Raw genomic sequence first — 21,361 nt, 5'->3', positions numbered from 1 at the left:
CGGCCGCACTTGGAGTACTGTGTGCAGTTCTGGTCCCCACATTACAGGAAGGATGTGGAGGCTTTGGAGAGGGTGCAGCGGAGGTTTACCAGGATGTTGCCTGGTATGGAGGGGAAGTCCTATGAGGAGAGACTGAGGGATTTGAGGTTGTTTTCGCTAGAAAGAAGGTGGCTAAGAGGGGATCTTATTGAAACATATAAGATGATTAGAGGTTTAGATAGGGTGGATAGTGATAGCCTTTTTCCTCGGATGGAGAAAGCTAGCACGAGGGGGCATGGCTTTAAATTAAGGGGGGGTAGTTATAGGACAGATGTCAGGGGTAGGTTCTTTACCCAGAGGGTGGTGAGGGATTGGAATGCCCTGCCTGCTGCAGTTGTAAATGCGCCTAGTTTGGGGGCGTTTAAGAGATCCGTGGATAGGTTTATGGATGAAAAGGGATTGGTTTAGATTAGTGGGTCATTGTTTTTTAACTGGTCGGCGCAACATCGTGGGCCGAAGGGCCTGTTCTGCGCTGTAATGTTCTATGTTCTATGTTCCAGGATTTTGATCTCTAACAGCTATGAAATCTTTATGTGAAACACAAATATGTGCACCTCACGGTAATAAGGTTTCAAACTGCAATTAAATGTATTCCTGGAGGTTTCATCACATGGCTTTCCCCATACTCATTAGTCAGCCAACCAATCTGTCCTTGTGATGCACTTAATTCCCGTACTAATCAGAAAGGAAAGAGACTCATCACCCAATTGGATGATACTTAACTATCAGCCAAACAGCCTTTCCCTCATTTTTAATACTTTTAGATCTGATAGAGAAATACGTAGAAAAAAAATTAAGAAATTAAAACAGTATTCTTTTTCATGCCAAAACTCTTTGCCAGGGTTGATCTTCAATTCCTGGAAAATCCAGGCCAATCCTGGAGAGTTGACAATCCTACCCAGCAAATGTCAATGGAAAGCCATCTGGAAATTTGATGAGGGTTTTGCCCTTGCTAGCATAGGAATACTCAGGATATGTGGCACTGATGATAAAATTCCTAATGTGGGCAGGTATTCACAACTTAAACTTGGACATCACCTGCGAGACAGGCCTAAGGTTCGAGGACTGCTTTAAGGAAAACCTCATGAAATGTCATGAGACGGAGATGTTGGACTGGGCTAGGCACAGTAAGAAGTCTGACAACACCAGATTAAAGTCCAACAGGTTTATTTGGAATCTCGAGCTTACCGAGCGCTGCTCCTCAACAAGAAAGACCAGGTAGTCCCAATGAAAAGACTGGCTGGCCAGCATTTATTATCGGAAAAACATGTTGTTCAATTTTAGTAACAAGTGCAATCAATGGCAACTGATGTGCTCTGTATGGCTGATGCTAGTGTCATCGGAGAACTAAGGATCATCACACAATTGGAATACATGCCCTTGAGGGGACAATTAAGACCAACCACATTGCTGTGGATTTGGAGTCACATGTAGGCCAGGTCAGATAAAGATGGCAGATTTCCTTTCCTAAAAGGACACTAGTGAACCAGATGGGGTTTTACAACAATCAACAACGGTTCCCTGGTCATCATTAAGCTTAATTCCAGATTTTTATTAAATTCAAATTTCACTATCTGCAGTGGTAGAATTTGAACCTTAGTCCCCAAAGCACGGCCATGGATCTCTGAATTACTAGTCCAGTGACAATACCACAATGCCACCCTCTCCCCTTGAAGCTAAGGAGCTAAGAGCAAGTTTAGTGTTTAGGGAAAGCTGTGTGAAAGTTCAGGACACAATTGAACTTTGGCATGCAATTTCCATTTTAAAGTTCTCCGTTATTTGATCTAATACTTTGAATATGTTTACAATTAATTGTCCAAATATAATGAGAAATAGAACTGTTTGGATTAGAGGATTTTCCATGTACAGCAAGCTGAAGGATTAACAGTGGCATAAAGGGAGGTGCCACCACCGGCAGGGGGATAATTTTACAGTGTAACAAGTTTACACAGTCAGTTTCCATTATAAATATGGGCATATTGATTTATCAAAATTTTTGGTGATACACACTATTATAATAAATCATAACTATTTCTAGAAATTAATTATTGGCTACTGCATGACAAATGCATTCCAATTGTGTGATGATCCTTAGTTCTCCAATGACACTAGCATCAGCCATACAGAGCACATCAGTTGCCGTTGATTGCACTTGTTACTAAAATTGAACAACATGTTTTTCTGATAGCAGTTCCATCACCCCATGAACTCACCGGGTAAATTAACAGAAAATGATGTATTTCAAGGTCACAAATACTTACGATTTAGATAACAGCTGGAAACTTTCTAGTTGCTATTGTGGGTTATAAAATAATTTGAACACCTCGATTAGATTCCACTCTGTAATTCACTCCTGGGTGCCCATTATTCCTTTTATAAACTAACCAAACTGCTCAAATCAGATTCAATCCTATAATTTACTCATAGGCATCCTTTATTCTATATATAATCCATCAATAGCTCTCCATTAGAATCTTCAGTTGGCATCACCCTTACCTCCGAATTAGAAATGGGTTCAAGTAGGTTCATCTATTTTTGGTGTACTGGTTGCAGGAAGAATATTATCAGGATACTAGAACTTTCTGCTTTCCTTCAGATAGTGGCATGGGATATTTAACATACACTTGAGCCACCAGAAGAAATGTAACCCTTGTTTTAGTGTCATAAGAAATAGGAGCAGGCCATTCAACCCATCAAACCTGTTCTGTCATTCAATAAGATCCTGAGTTATATATGGCCTGAACTCCATTTTCCTGTCTGCTCCCCATAACCTTCGATTACTTTGTCAATCAGAAAGCTGCCCAGCTCAGCTTTGAATATATCCAGTGAACCAGCTTCCATTGCTCTCTGTGGAAGAGAATTTCAAAAGTCTACGCCTCTCAAAGAAGAAATTCCTCTTCATCTCTGTCCAGAATGGGACACCCCCTATTTTTAAACTGTGCCCCACGGTTTTTAAACTGTTCTAGACTCCCCCACAAGGGAACATCCTCTCAGCATCTACTTTGTCAAATTCTCTCAGAATCTCATATGCTTCATTGAGATCACCTCGCATTCTAGATCTTTACAAAAGCACACGGTACTCTAGTGTGGCATTGAACCAATGCTACATATCTGAAGGTGCCACCCTTTGGGATTTTTTGATGGAAAAGTGTTTTCGTGATATTGCGACAACATATTCGTTCAACCGCGAATACCAAACATAGATTAACTGATCCTTCATCTCAGCACTGTTTATGGGGATCATTCTGTGTGAAAATGCCTATGACTATACTTCAAATGTAATCATTGTTTGTAAAGAATAAAGTCTCCTTACAAATTGTCAAAGTACAAATGAACAATACCAAACGAGGACGAATCTCTTTGGTAATAGCTTCAGTAAATGCTGCTGAATATTTCTGTTCCACAAAAATAAATTGAAGTTATTAAATTCATTTTTATAGCCACATCCTTGGTACCTGCTCTAACGAAGGATCATCCAGACTCAAAGCATTGGCTCTATTCTCTCTCCACAGATACTGTCAGACCTGCTCAGATTTTCCAGTATTTTCTGTTTTGGTTTTAGATTCCTGCATCCAGAGTACTTTGCTTTTATCCTTGGTACCTATTCCATTCACTGAATACTTAGACTGTAAACAGTGTCCAATATATAATTTGACACCAATTGTTCCTGTCTGAAATTTCTTGTGAAGTTAGGACTGGATCTGCTGTGGAAGCTTAAGGAAGATTATACAAGACCTTAAGGTGTAGGAGCAGAATTAGACTATTTGGTCCATCAAGTCTCCTCTGCCATCCAATGAGACCATGGTATAATTCACAACTTCACTTTCCCAAAACTAAAAAAGTGTGGTTTGTATTGACTCACATGCCTCCAATAAAAAGAATAAAACAAAGAAATAAGGGGTAAGCTTGGACATTTGCTGTGGTAGGCTGTGCTGCAACATAAAGGGTGAATTGCTGCTTGACGTAGTTTTGTTGGATAGTGTCAATAATATGAGCAAATGAATTAGTGATACTAATATGCAGGTACGGCTCATGATTTTCACAATTTTTGTTCTATCATATTCAGGACATTTAGAATCAGGGAAATGGTCCTTTTAGTCTAACCAAAATGAGTCTTTTCTGAACTTTGCCATGTCAAGGTATGCCAAATTCCTTCTGTGTGGGGTCTCGAACAGCGAGGAGACAGGAGGTAAAGTGACAGCTGTTACACCTCTGACGACTGCACGGGAAGGTTTTGTGGGAAGGGCTTGGGGTTTTGGGGGTGATGTGGACAAGTGTATTGTGAAGTTAATGGTTTCTTTGGAATGCCTTCAGGAGTGGGGAGGACAAAATATGTTTGACGATAGCATCATGCTGGAGTTCACGGAAAAGACAGAGAATGTTCCCATGAATGCGAAGGCTGATGGAGTGGAAACTGAGAACTAAGGAACCCTATTATGGTTCTAGAAAGGAGGAGAAGGGGCAAGGGCAGAAGTGCAATGACAGGTCAGGCAATGTTAAGGGTCCTGTCAACCATAGTCAAAGGGGAACCCTTGTTTGAGGAAAAAGGAAGACACATCAGAAGCACAGTTTTGGAAAGTAGGAACTGGCTGAGAGTATTCTGACATCGGTCATCATAGCTGCAAATGTCAGCAATTCAGTGTTTTAGAAGCCTGCGTCTGTTCTGCGGGACGATGGACCACTTGTGCCAGACCATGCAGGAGCTGGTACCACATGGAATCCCTGTGGCACTAACTCGCAGCTGCTCTGAATGTCAAGGTGAGTGGCTCATTCCAGGGCAGTATACGCAACCTATGTGGATCTCCCAGTCAGCGGCACACAAATGCAAATCCCCTTCATACAAGGACTCATGTATATCAACTTGGACCAGGACCAGGTGAACCAAGATGCCAGGGCTATAGGCTTTGCCACCTTAGCAGGCTTGCCTCAAGTATGAGGTCTGACTGACCGCAGTGGCCCTGTGCTGTCTATGGCGCCACATGGCACCATTCAAGAAGTCATGTGTAGACCTCATCTACACATGAAGTCGATGTGTAGATCATCTGTGACCATATGTTGTGCTTCATGCAGATGTGTACCCATTTCCCAGGAAGCATCCGTGACATCTACATCTTTGGAGTGCTACTACCAGATCCCAGCTCTCTTTGAGAGAGAGTGACGATGGACTGATGGCTCCTTGGGGAAACAGGTACGCACTTAGAAAGTGGCTGATGACACCAGTACTGAGGCTACAAACACCAGTTGCAACTCAAGACAATGAGGCTCACACTGAAATGTGTGTGCTGGTCAAGCAATCAATTGGCCTGATGAAGATGCAGGTCCAGTGCCTGGAATGCCCTACAATATAGCCCCCCAAGAGGATCTCCCACATTGTTGTAGTCTGCTGTGCTTTCCACAACTTGGCACTGCAGAGGGGAGACCACATGGACGAGATGGAGGAGCACCACATCTCCTCGGTTGGGGTGAGGGTGACCATCTACAGGAGGCAGCAGAAGAAGCTTGGGCAATGGACAAAGCCCAACTGGGTCGTCAAAATAGGGATGGCCCCAAAGCGTCTCACTTCTGAGTCGAGTAGGACCAAGGAGCAAACAGCTCTCCCTTCATGGAGACTATCTCATCAGTAATGTGGTGCCAACATCACATGCTGTTGTCAGACTTTATGGGTAAAGTACTGAAGCCGTCAGCAGGATGGCTTTTTCCCCAGAGTGGAAAAGTCACCCTTTTTTCCAGGGTGGAAGCTTTTTCCCAGGGTGGAAGAGTCAATTACTAGAGGTCATAGGTTTAAAGTGCGAGGGACAAGGTTTGAAGGAGATGTACAAGGCAGATTTTTTTTTTTTACACAGAGTAATAGGTGCCTGGAACTCATTGTCGGGGGAGATAGTGGAAGCGGATACAGTAGTGACTTTTAAGGGGCATTTTGACAAATACATGAATAGGATGGGTATAGAGGGATACGGTCCCCGGAAAGGTAGGGAGCTTTAGTTAAGTCAGGCAGTATGATCAGTGCAGGCTTGGAGGGCTGAAGGGCCTGTTCCTGCGCTGTAATTCTCCTTGTTCTTTGTTCTAGGAGAATGATAAGGACTTACATTGATGACAGTACAATGTCTTTCTGATCCTCAGCAATATGTCTGACTCCTGCCTGACAGAGAGCTTAATGTATCCCTGCCATCGAATGGGCTTATCATAGGACTCAGAAACTTGGGGATGAAGCGTCAGTTACTACATCAGACACACATCAGAGATTTGATATTCACATCCATCTTACAGCTGAGGTGAACAGCCTGTCAGCACCTCAATGATCACTAGAGAACAATGTTAGTCATGAGAGGGGTGAGATTTGATGGTGGTAGGAGAGGACAGGGATTCATCCTTCCATAGATGGAAGCTGGGCTTTGTGGGGGGGTGGAAAGGGCTGCCAGTATCAGCATCTCCTCAGTGTGTCTCTGGTGTGGGAGGGACACAGCATCATCGTTCTCACACTTGAGGATCCATACTTGAGACTGAAGCAGTCTGCTGACTTCCAAGTCTTTATCCTGGACGGTGACCCTCTAGGGGATGGGACCTGGAGGGTCCAAGCCTATTTTTGGGCAGCACAACTGGGTCGTCAAGCTAGGGATAGCCCCATAGCATCTCGCTTCTGGGTCAAATCAGACCAGGGATCAAACAACTCTCCCTTCATGGAGACTATCTCATCAGTAATGTGGTGCCAGCATCACATGCTGTTGTCTGGTTTCATGGGTAAGGTGCTGAAGCCATCAGCAGGATGGCTTTTTCCCAAGGTGGAAGAGTCACCCTGTTTGACTGCAGCCCTCCCTTGATGAGAGGCACTGGAAGCATGTCACTCACAGGGAGGGGAGCGTCAGATGGACTGGCAATGCCTAGGGTCCCTTGACTGGCAGGTTCCAAACTGTACTCCTGCAATCCTTTCCCCTTCAGGTTCCCGGGACCCCATGGGATACAGGGGCAGCTGGAGTGAGATTCAAAAGCCCTGGCATGCTCTGGCGCAAACAGTTTCCTACCAGTGCCCGCACCATGGAGTTCATATCGTCAGAAATGAAGGTTATGAGGTGAACCATGGTGCAGACATCTTCTGCCATGCAGTGCACATCCTGACACCACCTCAGAGTGTTGGCCTCATTGCACTGGAGTGATGGCACCATCTCTTCGGACAGTAGGTAATGGGACTCTTCCAGTCAGCCTTGCAGACGAGGAGGGGTGCTGTCATTCCTTCCTGGTGCTCATGACTCTGCCTTTGCAGCTCCAACAGCTGTGGGATGACGGGATCCAGGGGCTCAACAGTGTCCAAATGCCAATTCCTTGGGACATCTCTGCCTTGGATTTTCAGCAGTGAGGTGCTCACCAGTGAATGACCCAGATGCCTGACTAGTTGGTGAACCCACTGAGGTGTGAAAATCTGGTGGTGCTGGGTGTGGGTGACAGCTGTGACACTTCTTCCAGGATGGAGTTGGAGAAGCCACCCTCAAGAGTCATTCATGTCCGGTGGATTCACGGTGCACAAGTATGATCTGTTTGGCTGACAGGCCTGCAAGAGAAGGGAATGGCATCAGTGCATTACAGGGAGATGGAGGGAATATTGATTTCTCATTTTGACACTTGGGTATGACAGCGTGTCTTAGGGTTCTCACGTTTGTCTGTTAGCCCCACTTCACCAGAAAGCACAGGCACGCTCTTCCTCCTCCTTGGCCAGTTCCAAGACTCACTCCTTGAAATAAGTGAGGGTTCTGAGCTCAGGCATGACTCCAGCTGGCTGCACCCACTCATGCTTGTTGTAGTTGAGTTTGTTCTGCAATGATACAGATAGGAAGAATGTCGGTGGGAGTCGGGACAAAGAAGATGGTGATATAGTGTGGCAGGTTTGGGACTTGAGTGGAAGCTGCAGTTGAGAAACGTAGCAGATTCTGGGGGGAACACAGCGATTGTGGGAGGACTTTGAGCCTGGTGCTGGCACCCGTCAAAATGGCTGGGTGAGAAATGAAGTTGGAGGAGCAAGGGGCGTGAGGGGTCCAGAGGGAGCCTGGGGTGGTTCACTTTCCTTGCCTGATGGAAGAAGGTCATCCATCTTCTTTTGATGCTGGTGTCCTAGCCTCTTCTGCAGTGCGCTTGCACTCACCAGGGCTGCCACTGCATCACAGGTGGGGGCAGTGACCCTGCTGGAATGCTATCTCCAGAGTGGGGTAGAGTTCGTCCACCTCTGCTCTACTCCATCCAATGTTTGGTGAGGGCTCCCTCCAAAATGTGAAGTGTGGACTTCTTGGCTGCCATCCCCTCAGTCATTCTAGAACAAGTGCTGAATAGCTGTTTATAAAGAACTCTCCAGTGCTTGGAGAGATTAAGTTCTTGTGGGGTGGGCAAATCAGAGTGAACAAGCCACAGGTGTAGTGTGATTCTTGAGGGGATAAAGATTTTCACTAGTGTGGCATAAGACTCAATCCAATCACACTGTTGCCAACAGTGGGAATCACTTGTTTTTTGCACAGGAACCAACACTCTACTATTTTTTGGTAAGATTTTGTGATGTGGCTCAAATCAAAGATGTTCCTAACCTATATCATGTAATGCAATGAGAAAATGTTCATTTTGCCTAGTGAACCATTTTATACAAAACTTTATATTGTTTATTTGCTGAATTATAAAGATCACAGTACAATACATTAACCATTATTGACATTGGAGAGACAAAGTCTGCAGTGCAACAACATTGATAACCTGTATACACTAGTCAGTTTTTACTTCATTCATTATCAGAAATAACCTTGCATCTTAACAGCCATACCCAGTGAGATGCCAAATCAACACAGCACTGTTTTAAACAAAGACACTACAAAGTCAAACCAGCCAGCTGCCAGCCTAAAAAGAATACCTACATTCTAACAGCACTGGATAACAGTTTTAAATAAATAAATCCAATTGCGGGATTCTTCTGACTCACTGCTCAAGCTGCATGCTGGTGGGTTTATGACTCCATCAGTGTCTCTCAATGGATTACAACCCAATAACTCAATAAATGCCAAGCTGCAGTAAAAATCTTCCACAAATTTAAATAATGGATTATCATCTGTGCTATAACCAAAATAAACTCATATTACAAGTGTTTGTTCCATATGGATACATCATAGGTGCAATGCAGTCCAATTCCATTTACTGACTTCCTAATCTTTTTTCTTCTAATGTTCATCTTCTAAATGCAGGGTCACACAACACCAGTTTATAGTCCAACAAGTTAAGCTTGTGATTTCAAGTTTCGGAGTGCTGCTCCTTCATCAGGTGAAGCACTCCACCTAATGAAAGAGCAGCGCTCCAGAAGGTTGTGATTTCAAATAAACCTGTTGGACTATAATCTGGTGTTGTGTGACCTCTCATCCTGCCCTCCCCAGCCCAACACCAGCATTTCCATATCATTTTCTAAATGTTGCAACTGATTTGAGCTCAATGGCTATTTACTTTCACACATATTCTAATGAAAGATAAATTCCTGTTATTCATCTGGATTTTTTTGCCCCACTATTACAGTTCACTAATAAAGACAATTCTTCAACATTTCAAACACTTGATAATTTTCTTTCATGTCTATACATTGCCTCAATGGAATCTTCCCTCTATAGAGTTAGTAAATGGTTCAGCCAAAGTTCTGGAAAAATGTAAAACAAAGGGTATTTCCCTCAAAGTATATCCCTCTCCTATCACAGGCAGTGGAATAATCCACTTTAAGAAATATTATTTTTTTGATCGTCAATGTTTTGGAAAAGCTTCAAGGAGGAAGGGAATAAATGACACAGGCTGTGAGAAACCTAAAAAAAAATCATAAAAATGCCAGTATTACAAAGTGGACAACCCATAGGGAATGACTTCACTCTTTCATTGCACTGTGCTATAGACCAGATGCATGGAAGACTCCAACAAAAAAATATAAACCTACAAAATATGTCAGACACAAATTAGTTAAGAACGCACCATTGTTCTACTAATCTTCACAAAGGAACTTCTGCTTCTAAGTAAAACTCAAACAACACACTGAATGAAGACGTATCAAATAAAAAAACAAAATTCAGTTCTCTACCAACATTGCAAGTGGCCATTTGTAATCTTTTACATATGCTGTTCTGTGGGATTGATTTTTTTCCTCCCATTTGTCATTTTGCCTCAATGGTGTTGTCAATTATAAAGATGCCACCCGAGAGGGTTGCAAGAGCAGCACAGTAGTTAGCACTGCTGCCTCAGAGTAAGGAGTCGAAGTTCGATTCCAATCTTGGATGGCTCTGCAGCATTTGCATGTACTCCCGTGCCTGTATGGGTTTCTTCTGGGTGCTCCGGTTTCACTCCAAAGATGTGTAGGTTAGACGCATTGGCCATGATAAATTGCTCCTTAGAGTCCCAAGGTGTGTAGATTAGGTAAATGTGTGTGGTTACAGGGATAGGGCAAGGACTGAGTAAGATGCTCTTTCAGACTTAATGGGCTGAATGGCCTCCTTCTGCACTGTAGGGATTCTATGAGGTTCTATGGACATGTCAAGTTTCAATCTTTTTATTCATTCCATTTACTTGCGACTCCATTTCTAAATAATTTTATAACAGATTGCATACAAGGCATCTTTTAGTTTTCTCCAAATATTATCCCAGTTTAAAAATAAGCTTGAGTTAACTAGGCTTTAAATTTGTTTTAAAGCAACTTAATTATACATTGCATTTTAAACTCAGAGTTAAACAATTGCAATTGAGAGGAGGAAAGAAGTAGTTAAACACTTGTATCTTGAACATAAATTAGCAACACTTAAATCAGAGTTATTCCTGGTCTAGAAGCTGACAGAGCATTTACTCCAAAATATTTACACAAATTACATTTAGTCTATAATTCTAATTTCCAACCATGAGTCCTTCGTTCAAAGACTGCACTGCTTTACCAAGACCACCCTATCTTTTAGTTGCTATGTCTTCTAAATGTCAACAGTGAGTCTGGCAAGCAGGCAGTCTGATGGAGTTTTTAATGTTTAGGTGTCCCGGCTTTCCTCTCTCCATGACATTTTCCCTACCATTGGAAATAATAACATACGCCTTGGTGTTAGAAAACAAATCCTGTATCAGCATCATTCAGAAATTACAAAACACCATGCCTGCTAGGTGACAAACACAGGCCTTAAACTGTAGTTCAACTTTTCACAAAAGATAAAATAATCATTTACAGATTGGAGTTAATTAACATAACTTATATTCAAGATACAAGCGGTTAAATATTCTTTCCTTTTCCTCTCAGAACTTCCCTAGCTAAAAGAAAAGATTGTTGTACTGAATGACATTTGATCTTAAAAATTATTTAAAAATGAATCAGGATCCATGTCTTTGTCTGATCCTGTTTCATGTTTTCCATCTGTTTCTTAGATGTCTCCTAGGTATAGTCAACTATCAAAATTCATATTGGCACTACGAGGCAGATTCTACATTGCTGATCATGTTTCTGACCAACAAAAAAATATAGAAATAAAGAGACAATCCAGAAGTCTCTAGTTATCTTCTTTTCAGCTTTTAGATTATTTAATTATCTGACAAATACTCTGCACTCAAATACGATTTGATCTTGGGAGTTCATTTGCAGTTCACCCAACACACATGCACACGCGTACGCACACACACATGTGCACACATATCTAGCTGCAAATAATCCAGCCCAATAAGCACAGATCCTGTAAGACAACATTCCTGTGACTCACCCAGTCAGGACCACAACAAAATCCATGATGTTCCAGCCATTTCGCAAGTAAGAACCTTTGTGGAAAGCAAATCCTAGAGCAATTATTTTAATTCCTGCCTCAAAGCAAAAGATTCCAATGAAATAAGGTTCAGTATCATCCTGAAATAAAGCAGAAGAAAGAAAGAACAGTTACTAAACTTGCCTCAATGTGTTTTTGGTTAATATATCTGACACCCCATAAAACATGTCAGTTTGTCTTAGCTTCTAGCACGTGTCTCAAAGTCAGAAATTGCAGGTTCAAGCCCCGTTCTAGTTTACCATATAATCTAAATTTATATCCCTGTACTTAAGGAGCATTTGTTTGCTCTATCCTTTGGATTGGCTTGAATCAAGCTCCTTTTCAACACATAGTTCAAGCAGATACCAAAGAGCAGTATTCAGAAAAGAGTAGGAAGTTTCAGGTGTTACACATATCATTTTCCAAATAAAATGGTTGTATGTTATCTCAAAGAGCACCTCAACTTTATTGAAGAGTTTAATCTGGGAACAGTTTTGAAACCAGGTCTTTCAGATTGGACTGTGCAACTCCCCTATCTGATAGAAGCATGGACAGAGCAGTACATTACAATAATTTTTTTCACCTACAGGAATATAAAATATAGGTCATCACAGATGCTGATTCAGGTGTGCCTTTATCATGGAAATCTTTAGGAAGCTATGTATTCCAACATTGTTTTTCAGCTATGAGACCCAAGGCCTGGAATATTAACTGAGGTTCCAGACAATGCAAAAAATACTGCAACCCACAAATCCTTAAACCACAGACAGTATATCTGCAGAGCAATGGCAAATTCTGATGGTTGGAGAATGCAAGTAACTTTCCAGTTGCAGACTAGCTTTTGGGAGGAGAAAATAATTGTTATGACCACAGCAGATATTAATTGCTATGCAAACCAAATCCCAGAGAGAATCTTGGCATACAGGCGATACCTTTTTTTGTATTCTGAAAATAAGAACAAAACATACTGATCTCAGCAGCAAGATGTTCAGTAACACTTCTGCAATTTTAAAATTAAAACTGAAGCGTTTATTAACAAGAAGGAAAGAAAAGTTAAACACATAAGATTACAATTTTGCATTTAAAATCAGCATTACAAAACATTTCCCCAAAAGACTCCCAAATTGCTCAGACTCACAAGTAAACACTAGCCAAGCAGCACTCCCTTATAGGTGTTGAACTATACAAATCCGTTACCCCAAGGCAAAGTTGCTGTCATTTTAATGAGACATACCATACATCCTCTCAAACACTTCTACTCTGCTGGGGAAATCCATGACTGTTTTTTGCAGTCTCAAGACTTCTGGCTTGACTGGATGCCTGATTCAAACTGCCTAGCTCAGTGCTGTTTCCAGTAGGTCTTCCTCACGCAGCCAACACCCAAGCTCACTCCAGAACTCCTATTTCCTTACCTCTTCCAGACAAAAAGTCTCCATTAATCTTTTCACAAATTAATTAAATCATTAACAAAAACAAACCCTCAGACTTTTTTATCCGAGAATAACACAATATTCCCCAAAAATATTTTTGGAAAATCCATTCTTGCAATAACGTGGGCCTGAAAGTGACTTTAAGCTGGAAGTGACGAGGATAAATATGACACAGAGCTCATGGACTGTCAATATTACATGGCAGGCTTTCTAATCCCTTACTTGAATCAAGCAATTTTGTAGTAAACCATGGCAGGGCATTGATGACAAATGAACAGTCATTCATCCTGGTTCCGTAATAAAGCTCAGAGCGGTATAATCTGGGATTTTTCGCACTCAGTCATGGATAACATTGAAAGCTAATGTGCTAGGGTAGGGTGGTCCCAGCCATACAAGTGACTGAAAATGTATTAAAGCTGTTTTCTGGTGAACTGCATGTTTAAATACCATCAGCAATCTATAAACAATTGAGGTGGCAAAACTTTGAATCTTGCCAACCTGCACCTAAGCTCTTTGGAACTGGGCAAGTGAAAAATATGTGAGTTTCTTAACAGCTTAGCTTGGAAGCCCTTGAACACAATGGTGGGTTTCCTTGCCTCTGTTATTCAGTTAACTGAAACAAAAGTAAAAGGGTTGAGATAAGATCATAAAAAAGGTGCTGCATTATCCAAATCTTGAGACAATCTCAGTTTCTAACAACTTTTCTTGTGCCCTTTTACATGGTAAATTTTATGGAGTTCAAGAATGCAATGAATACGTACACATCTAACTGGAAGAGAAAGATGTCCATAAATATCTCTATTCTCAATAATGGGGTAGCCCAACATGTCAGTGCAAAAGACAAAACTGAAACATTTCAACCACCTTTAGTGAGAAATCCCAAGTTGATAATCCACCTCAGCCTCTTCTTGAGGTCCCCAGCATCACAACTGCCAATCTTCAGTCAATTTGATTAATTCCACATGATACCAGAAATTATTTGAAGGCACTGAATACTGCAAAGGCTATGGGCCCTGACAACATTATGGCAATAGGAAGTAAAGACTTGTGCTCCAGAGCTAGCTGTGCCCCTAGCCAAACTGTTGCAGTAGAGCAACATCACTGGTATCCACCCAACAATGTGGAAAATTGCCCATATATGTTCTCTGCACAAAATGACAACCCAGTTAATTACTGACCCATCCGTCTACTGTTAATCTTCAAAGTGATGGAAGGTGTCATCAACAGTTCTATTAAGTCACACTTATTGATGCTCATCTTACAACTCAGCAACTCAGACGCTGACCTCATTACAGCCTTGTCAAAACATGGTCACATACTGGTCGCTGAACTAGTAATCCAGAGACCCGGGGCAACGCTCTGGGGATCCGGGTTCAAATCCCAACACAACAGATAGTGAAATTTGAATTCAGTAAAAACGAAAACTGAAATTAAAGAGTCTAATGATGACAGTGAAACCACTGTTGATTGTCGTGAAAACCCACCTGGTTCACTAAGGAAGGAAATGTACTGTCCTTACTTGTCTGGTCGACATCTGACTCCACATCTACAAGAGCACAGTTCACTCTTAACAACCCCACTGAAATGGCCTAGCAAGTTATTTGGTCAAGGGCAATAAATACTGGCCCAGCCAATGATTCCCACATCCCATAAATGAATTTAAAAAAAAGAGGTGAGATGAGGGTGACCGCCCTTGACATTAAGCAAGCAGATGGCATAAGGAAACCCCAGCAGATTTCAAGTTAATGGGAATCAGGGAAAAACTCTTAACTGGTTGAAGTCACACCTGGAACCAAGGAACATGGTAGTCGTTCTTGGAGACCAACCATCTTAGCTCCATCACATCACTTCAAGGGAGCCTCAGGCTAATGTCCTAGGTCCAGCCTAGGACATCATAAGGTCAAAAGTGGAATGTTTGCTGATGATTACAGTGTTCAGTGCCATTTGCAGCTCCTTAGACACTGAATCAGTTTGTGTCCTTATGCAGCATGATCTGGGTAACTTTCAGGCTTGAGCTGATAAGTAGCAAATTACAACTGCACCATATAAGTGTCAGACAATGACCTAACCATCACCCTTTCATAATTCCATTCTACTACAGTCACTGAAGCCCCTATTATCAACCTTGTGGGGGGGGGTTACCATTGACCAGAAATTGAAATGAACAGCCATATGAACAAGTCGGGGCTGGGAAACCTGTGGTGAGTAACTCACCTCTTGACTCCTCAAAGCCTATCTACCGCCATCTCCAAATTACAAGTCAGGAACGTGATGAAATACTTTCCACTTGCCTGGATAAATACAGCTCCTACAAATGCTCAACACAATTCAGAATAAAGCAGCTCGCTTGATTCACACCTGATCCACTCCCTTAAACATTCACTCACCCACCAGCAAAGCACAGTGACAGCAGCCTGCAGGATGTCCTGTAACAACCTCAAGTTCTCTTTCAAAGGGAGCAAAGAAAAGGAACAGGCCTCTCAGTCTTCCATGCCTGTGCCGATCATGATGCCCTAACTAAGCTTAAATAAAAACCTTCTGCCTTTACTCAGTCTGTATCCCTCTATTCCCTCCCTATTCACTTACCCAACTAGATGCCTCTTAAATGTTGTTACAGTGCCTGCTTTCATCACCTCCTCTGGAGGTGCATTCCAAGCATCCACCACTCTCTGCTTGAAAACTTGCTGCGCACATCTCCATTAAACTTTTCCTCTCTCACCTTGAACCTGTGCTCCCTTATAACTAACACTTCCACCCTAGGAAGAAACTTCTGACTATCCACCCTGTCCATGCCTCTCATAATTTTGTAAACCTTTATCAGGTCTCTCCTTAGCCTCCATCTTTCCATCGAAAACAATGCTAGTTTATTTAACCTCTCCTTATAGTCAACATCCTCGAGACCAGGCAACATCCTGGTGAACCTTCTTTGCACTCTCTCCAAAGCTTCCATGTCCTTATGGTAATGTGGTGACCAGAACTGTACGCAAAACTCTAAATGCAACCTAACCAAGGTTTTATATGGCTGCAACATGATTTCCCAATCCTTGTACTCAATGCACCAGCTGATGAAGGCAAGCATGCATATGCTTTCTTAATCACCTTGGCCATCTGTGTTGCCACTTTTACAGAATTGTGGACGTGAACACCCAGATCCCTCTGTGTGTTGTTGTTCCTAAGGGTTCTGCCATTTACAGTATAATTCACAGCTAAATTTGATCCTCCAAAATGCATCACCTTGCATTTGTCTGGATTAAACTCCATCTGCCATTTTGGTGCCCAAGTCTCCAAACTACCTATATCCTGCTGTATCCTCTAACAATCCCCAGCACTATCAGCAATTCTACCAATCTTTGTGTCATCCTAACTTATTAATCAGACACCCCCCCACATTTTCCTCTAGATCATTTATATATATTACGAACAACAATGGTCCCAGTACTGATCCCTACGGAATACGACTAGCTACAGATCTCAATTCTGAAAAACACCTTTCCACCACAACTGTCTTCTATAACCAAGCCCTTTAAGTGCACTTTTCAAATACCTGACATCTATCACCTAGAAGGACAATGGCAGCTGGTGCATAGGAACACTATCAGCTGCAGCTTCACTTTCAAACCACACAACATTCTCACATGGAACTGTATTGCTGAGTCAAAATGCTGGAACCTCCTTCCTAACGGCACCTTACATGTACCTATTCCAGATGGACAGTTCAAGCTGAAAGGTCATCTCATCTTCTCAATTAGTTATAAGAACATAAGAACATAAGAAATAGGAGCAGGAGTAGGCCATCTAGCCCTTCGAGCCTGCCCCGCCATTCAATAAGATCATGGCTGATCTGTTGTGGCTCAGTTCCACTTTCCCGCCCTCTCCCCATAACCCTTAATCCCCTCTCTTATCAAGAACCCATCAACCCGCTTCTTAAAAATATTTAGCGAGGCAGCCTCCACCACTTCAACGGGCAGAGAATTCCAGAGATTCACCACCCTTTGAGTGAAGAAGTTCCTCCTCAACTCCGTTCTAAACCGCCTCCCCTTTATCTTGAGGCTGTGCCCCCTAGTCCTACTGTCTTTTTTGAGCGGGAAGAGTCTCTCCACCTCTATCCTATCCATCCCATTCATCATCTTATACGTCTCAATGAGATCTCCCCTCATTCTTCTAAACTCTAACGAGTACAAGCCTAGTTTATTCAGCCTCTCCTCATAGCTCAATCCCCTCAACTCCGGTATCAGCCTAGTAAACCTCCTCTGCACTCCCTCCAGGGCCAAAATATCCTTGCGCAGGTGCGGCGCCCAAAACTGCACACAGTACTCCCGCTGCGGCCTCACCAATGCCCTATACAGCTGCAGCAAGACCTCCCTACTTTTATATTCAATCCCCCTCGCTATGAAGGCCAGCATCCCATTTGCCTTCCTGACCACCTGCTGCACCTGCAAGCTGGGTTTTTGCGACTCATGCACAAGGACCCCGAGGTCCCTCTGCACCGTCGCCTGCTGCAGTTTTTCGCCCCGTAAGTAATAGTGTGCAACAAATGTTGGCCTTACCAGCAATGAAATGCTCAAATCTCATGAAAGAATTGAAAAAAATGTCTTCATACTCAAATTTCTCTTCTCTTCCCGTGGAAGTATTAATTTATACTGGAGAAAAGTTCCAAATGTGCCTGTCACCATTCAGTACATTGCCCATTCTGACATCTTCCATGTGAGAGTCTGGATGAGTGTCTGCGGGTTATCTGGCTGTGGGAGGTTCTAACACCTTGTTCTCAGCTAAAGCCCACACACAGTTTCTGGCAGGGACTACTCAATAATGACCTTTCTCCCCTCCTAGTCTAGGGGCACTGAAGACGGTTATAGAATCTCCATACCATCGCAGCGGGGTTGTCATAGGCTTTTGCTTGAATATTCTTCCCCTTTAAAGTGGAATCTGCAGTGATCTGAATTTCTACTGATTCTAAATATTTTCATAGGGAGATATTCACTTGATGTTGCTTCGGTTTGAATTGATTGTATGTTGCATAGCAGCTGCTGGCTCTTTGAATGACCCCATGAACAAGAGCATGTCACCACTAGAACATGATTCATCCAACAGCCACTGCTTACATAAATCAAGTGCTAATCTGAATTCATCTTCAGCCTATTTGTTGAAGTGGCAAATCAAAATCAAAACCACAGAGTGCTGGAGCTCCAACATATAAATTTGATAGTAATGGTAATGGACTACAACATTTAATTCAATATTGCTGATAATATGTGGGCTACCACCAGGAAGCTGTGGCTTTTGTAAAGTCCAACTATTTCACCAATTTTTTTCAGAAAAAAGTGATCCTGCCGTTTCTACTCAGTCCACCCGAAACATCATTCTAGTCCACACTACATTGTTCACAACATGATCTGAATTTGCTACTGACTGGACAATAAATGGAGCCTGAGCAGCATAATGTTTATCTAGGGAACAAATTACAAAAACATCAACTGAACAAGAAAATGTGCAGGTTGGGTGGATTGGCCATGCTAAATTGCCTCTTAGTGTCCAAAGATGTGTAGATTAAATGGATTAACCATGGTAAATGCACAGGGTTGTGTGAATGGGGTGAGCCTAGGTGCAATGCTCTTCGAGAGTCAGTGCAGACTTCATGCGCCAAATGGCCTCTTTCTATACTGCAAGGATTCTATGGTTAACAATTGGCGCCTTTATCCTTTTTTATTCTCAAATCCCAGCATATCAGTCCCCAAGGGAGAAAGCAAAGAACATGGAATTCTAAGAAACTTCTCCTTCTCCTGAATGTCAAATCATGTTGGGGGAATAACAGCTCTACCAATGCTAGTCATCTTGTGCCTAAACTTTATACATAAGCAAGTTTTTTTTTACAATGGGAGCAACATAGTCAAACCTAATCCTATCCTCAACCAACATTCACACCCATGCACTTTCCAATCATACCATGTTGCATATCTGCAGTCTTCAATAGCTGCTAACTTTTAGTAAGATACATGCACACATATATAATAAAAATGTGAGTTAAAAAAAAATCACTCACCAGTCGTTCAGACATGGGAGTCTTGTCATCATCAGGTAAGTGTTGCTCCAGCGCTAAAACAATGCAGTTGGCGATGATTGTTGCTAAAATCATGTATTCAAATGGAGTGAGATGCAGTTAAGGCAAAATCTGGTCAAAAAAATGTCACACTATAAATACTGAAAACAATACTTATAAATCTTGTTTAAATCTCAGCTCACTTTGGTACCTCAACATTGTCTGAAACCATCCATGGCAACAGTCCACATTATATTTGCAATCAGCATTTCAAAGCATACCCAATATTCCACATCAGTGGACACAAAAAAATCAGCGAGGGGAATTCCAGAGCATATTGCAGGTTTTTAAACCCCAGAGTAGCAGTTTCAGAAAGAGAAAAGAACACTCCCCAAATGGATCTGTCAGAAATAAGTCACAGAAGGTTTACTGCAGTAATGCCAGGAATGAGCAGGTTGTCTTACGAGGAAAGACTGGTAGGCTGGGCTTGTGTCCACCAGAATTTAGAAGAGTATCTAGAACTCAGGGTCACAGTTTAAAAACAAGGGGCCAGCCATTTAAGACAGAGATGAGACCTTTGAATATTTTTAAGGTAGAGCTAGATAGATTCTTAATAAACAATGGAATAAATGGTTATGGGGTAAGGGCAGGTGGTTACAGTCAAATTAGTCACAATCTTATGGAATGGTGGAGCAGGTTTGAGAGGCTGAGTGGCCTACCCCTGCTCCTAATTTGAACATATTCAGGTGTTGGGGCTGAGGGAGGCAAATAGACGTGACCACTTTCAATATGATTGAGCAGGAGTGCCAGTATATAAGAAATGGTGACATTGACAAGAAGGGTTGAAAATAATAATCTCCATATTGTAGAATCATAGAATCTTACAATGCAGAAGGAGGCCAGTCAACCCATTGAGTTTGCACCAACCACAATCCCACCCAGAGCCTATCCCCATAACCCCATACATTTACACTAGCTAGCCCCCTTGACACTAAGGGGCAATTTAGAACAAAGAACAAAGAACAACTCAGCACAGGAAACAGGCCCTTCGGCCCAACAAGTCCGCACCGCCATCTTAACAAAGCATTTTCCTACACCTACCTTGCCCCATGTGTATGCGAATGGTGCCCCTATTGTAACCAGATTCAGGGCAGAATGGCGTAGGGTCAATTTGGTACACCAATCAGCCTAAGAGCACATCTTTGGGGTGTGGGAGGAAACCAGAGCACCCAAAGGAAACCCATGCAACCACAGGGAGAATGCACAAACTCCCACAGACACTGGCCCAAATCCATGTATCTGCACAGCTAGCAGTGATAGTCACTGAGCTGTTGTGGTGCCCATCTGCTGGTCCAGGTTTAAGCACATACCACGACGTGAAGTACTAGGCCACTCTCGAAACATCCAAGAGCAGCCCACGCACGACCCACCGTGTGCATGCCCCTCGTTTGACAACAAGGTGGACCGACACACCTGCGGAATTTAGCATAGCCAATCCATCTAACTCGCACATCTTTGGACTGAGAGGGGAAAGTGGAGCACCCAGAGGAAATGCACGCAAACACAGGGAGAACATGCAAACTCTGCACTGACAGTGACCCAAACCAGGAATCAAACCCAGGTCCCTGCGCTGTGAGGCAGCTGTACCACTGTGCCACCCACAATATTATTGCGACAAATATAACTCAAAACGATGATCAGACAATCATTTACAGTGGAAAATTCCCGATATTCCAGCTGATGCTGCACTGCACTGGTTAGGATGTGTCATATACAGTACTATTTTGTAACTTTCTTTTGTTTGTGCAGACTATAATGAAATTACATACATCTGTGAAAGGGCCAAACATCGTGCTGACCAGAGACATCTTACTGTAAAGCAGCAAGGCAAAGACAACACTAAAGAAATTAATACTGCAATCATTATGATAGCAATATAAAATGTTCATTTGAACACAATTATGTCACTACACACGCCAGCAAGATGTTAATAAATTTTTTAGCAGAGCAGCACAATGCTGCCTCACAGCACCAGGGACCCAGGTTCAATTCCGGCCTCAGGTGAGTCTGTGTGGACTCTGCATATTCTCCCC

General features: G+C 42.5%; 1 protein-coding gene across 7 annotated transcripts in view; it reads right to left on the bottom strand.

The window, feature by feature from the left end:
* Positions 1-21,361, bottom strand: part of LOC145361110 (voltage-dependent P/Q-type calcium channel subunit alpha-1A-like) — a 649,898-nt gene that overhangs the window by 502,022 nt on the left and 126,515 nt on the right. For 6 of the 7 annotated variants that reach the window (XM_080216708.1, XM_080216713.1, XM_080216711.1 and 3 more), the window contains exons 1-2: positions 19,272-19,372; positions 11,763-11,902 (exon numbers count right to left, since the gene is read on the bottom strand). In XM_080216708.1, the coding sequence (XP_080072834.1) occupies positions 11,763-11,902; positions 19,272-19,364 (233 nt within the window). In that variant the 5' untranslated portion in view covers positions 19,365-19,372. Of the gene's footprint in view, positions 1-11,762; positions 11,903-19,271; positions 19,378-21,361 lie in introns of those variants that run through there. The other variant, XM_080216715.1, reaches the window with a different exon arrangement.

Source organism: Carcharhinus amblyrhynchos, chromosome 33 (assembly GCF_965287045.1).
Source record: "Carcharhinus amblyrhynchos chromosome 33, sCarAmb.v2.hapA, whole genome shotgun sequence".
Taxonomy (NCBI): domain Eukaryota; kingdom Metazoa; phylum Chordata; class Chondrichthyes; order Carcharhiniformes; family Carcharhinidae; genus Carcharhinus; species Carcharhinus amblyrhynchos.
The sequence above is the reverse complement of the archived record's forward strand: the minus strand, read 5'-3'. Positions and strand labels throughout refer to the sequence as shown.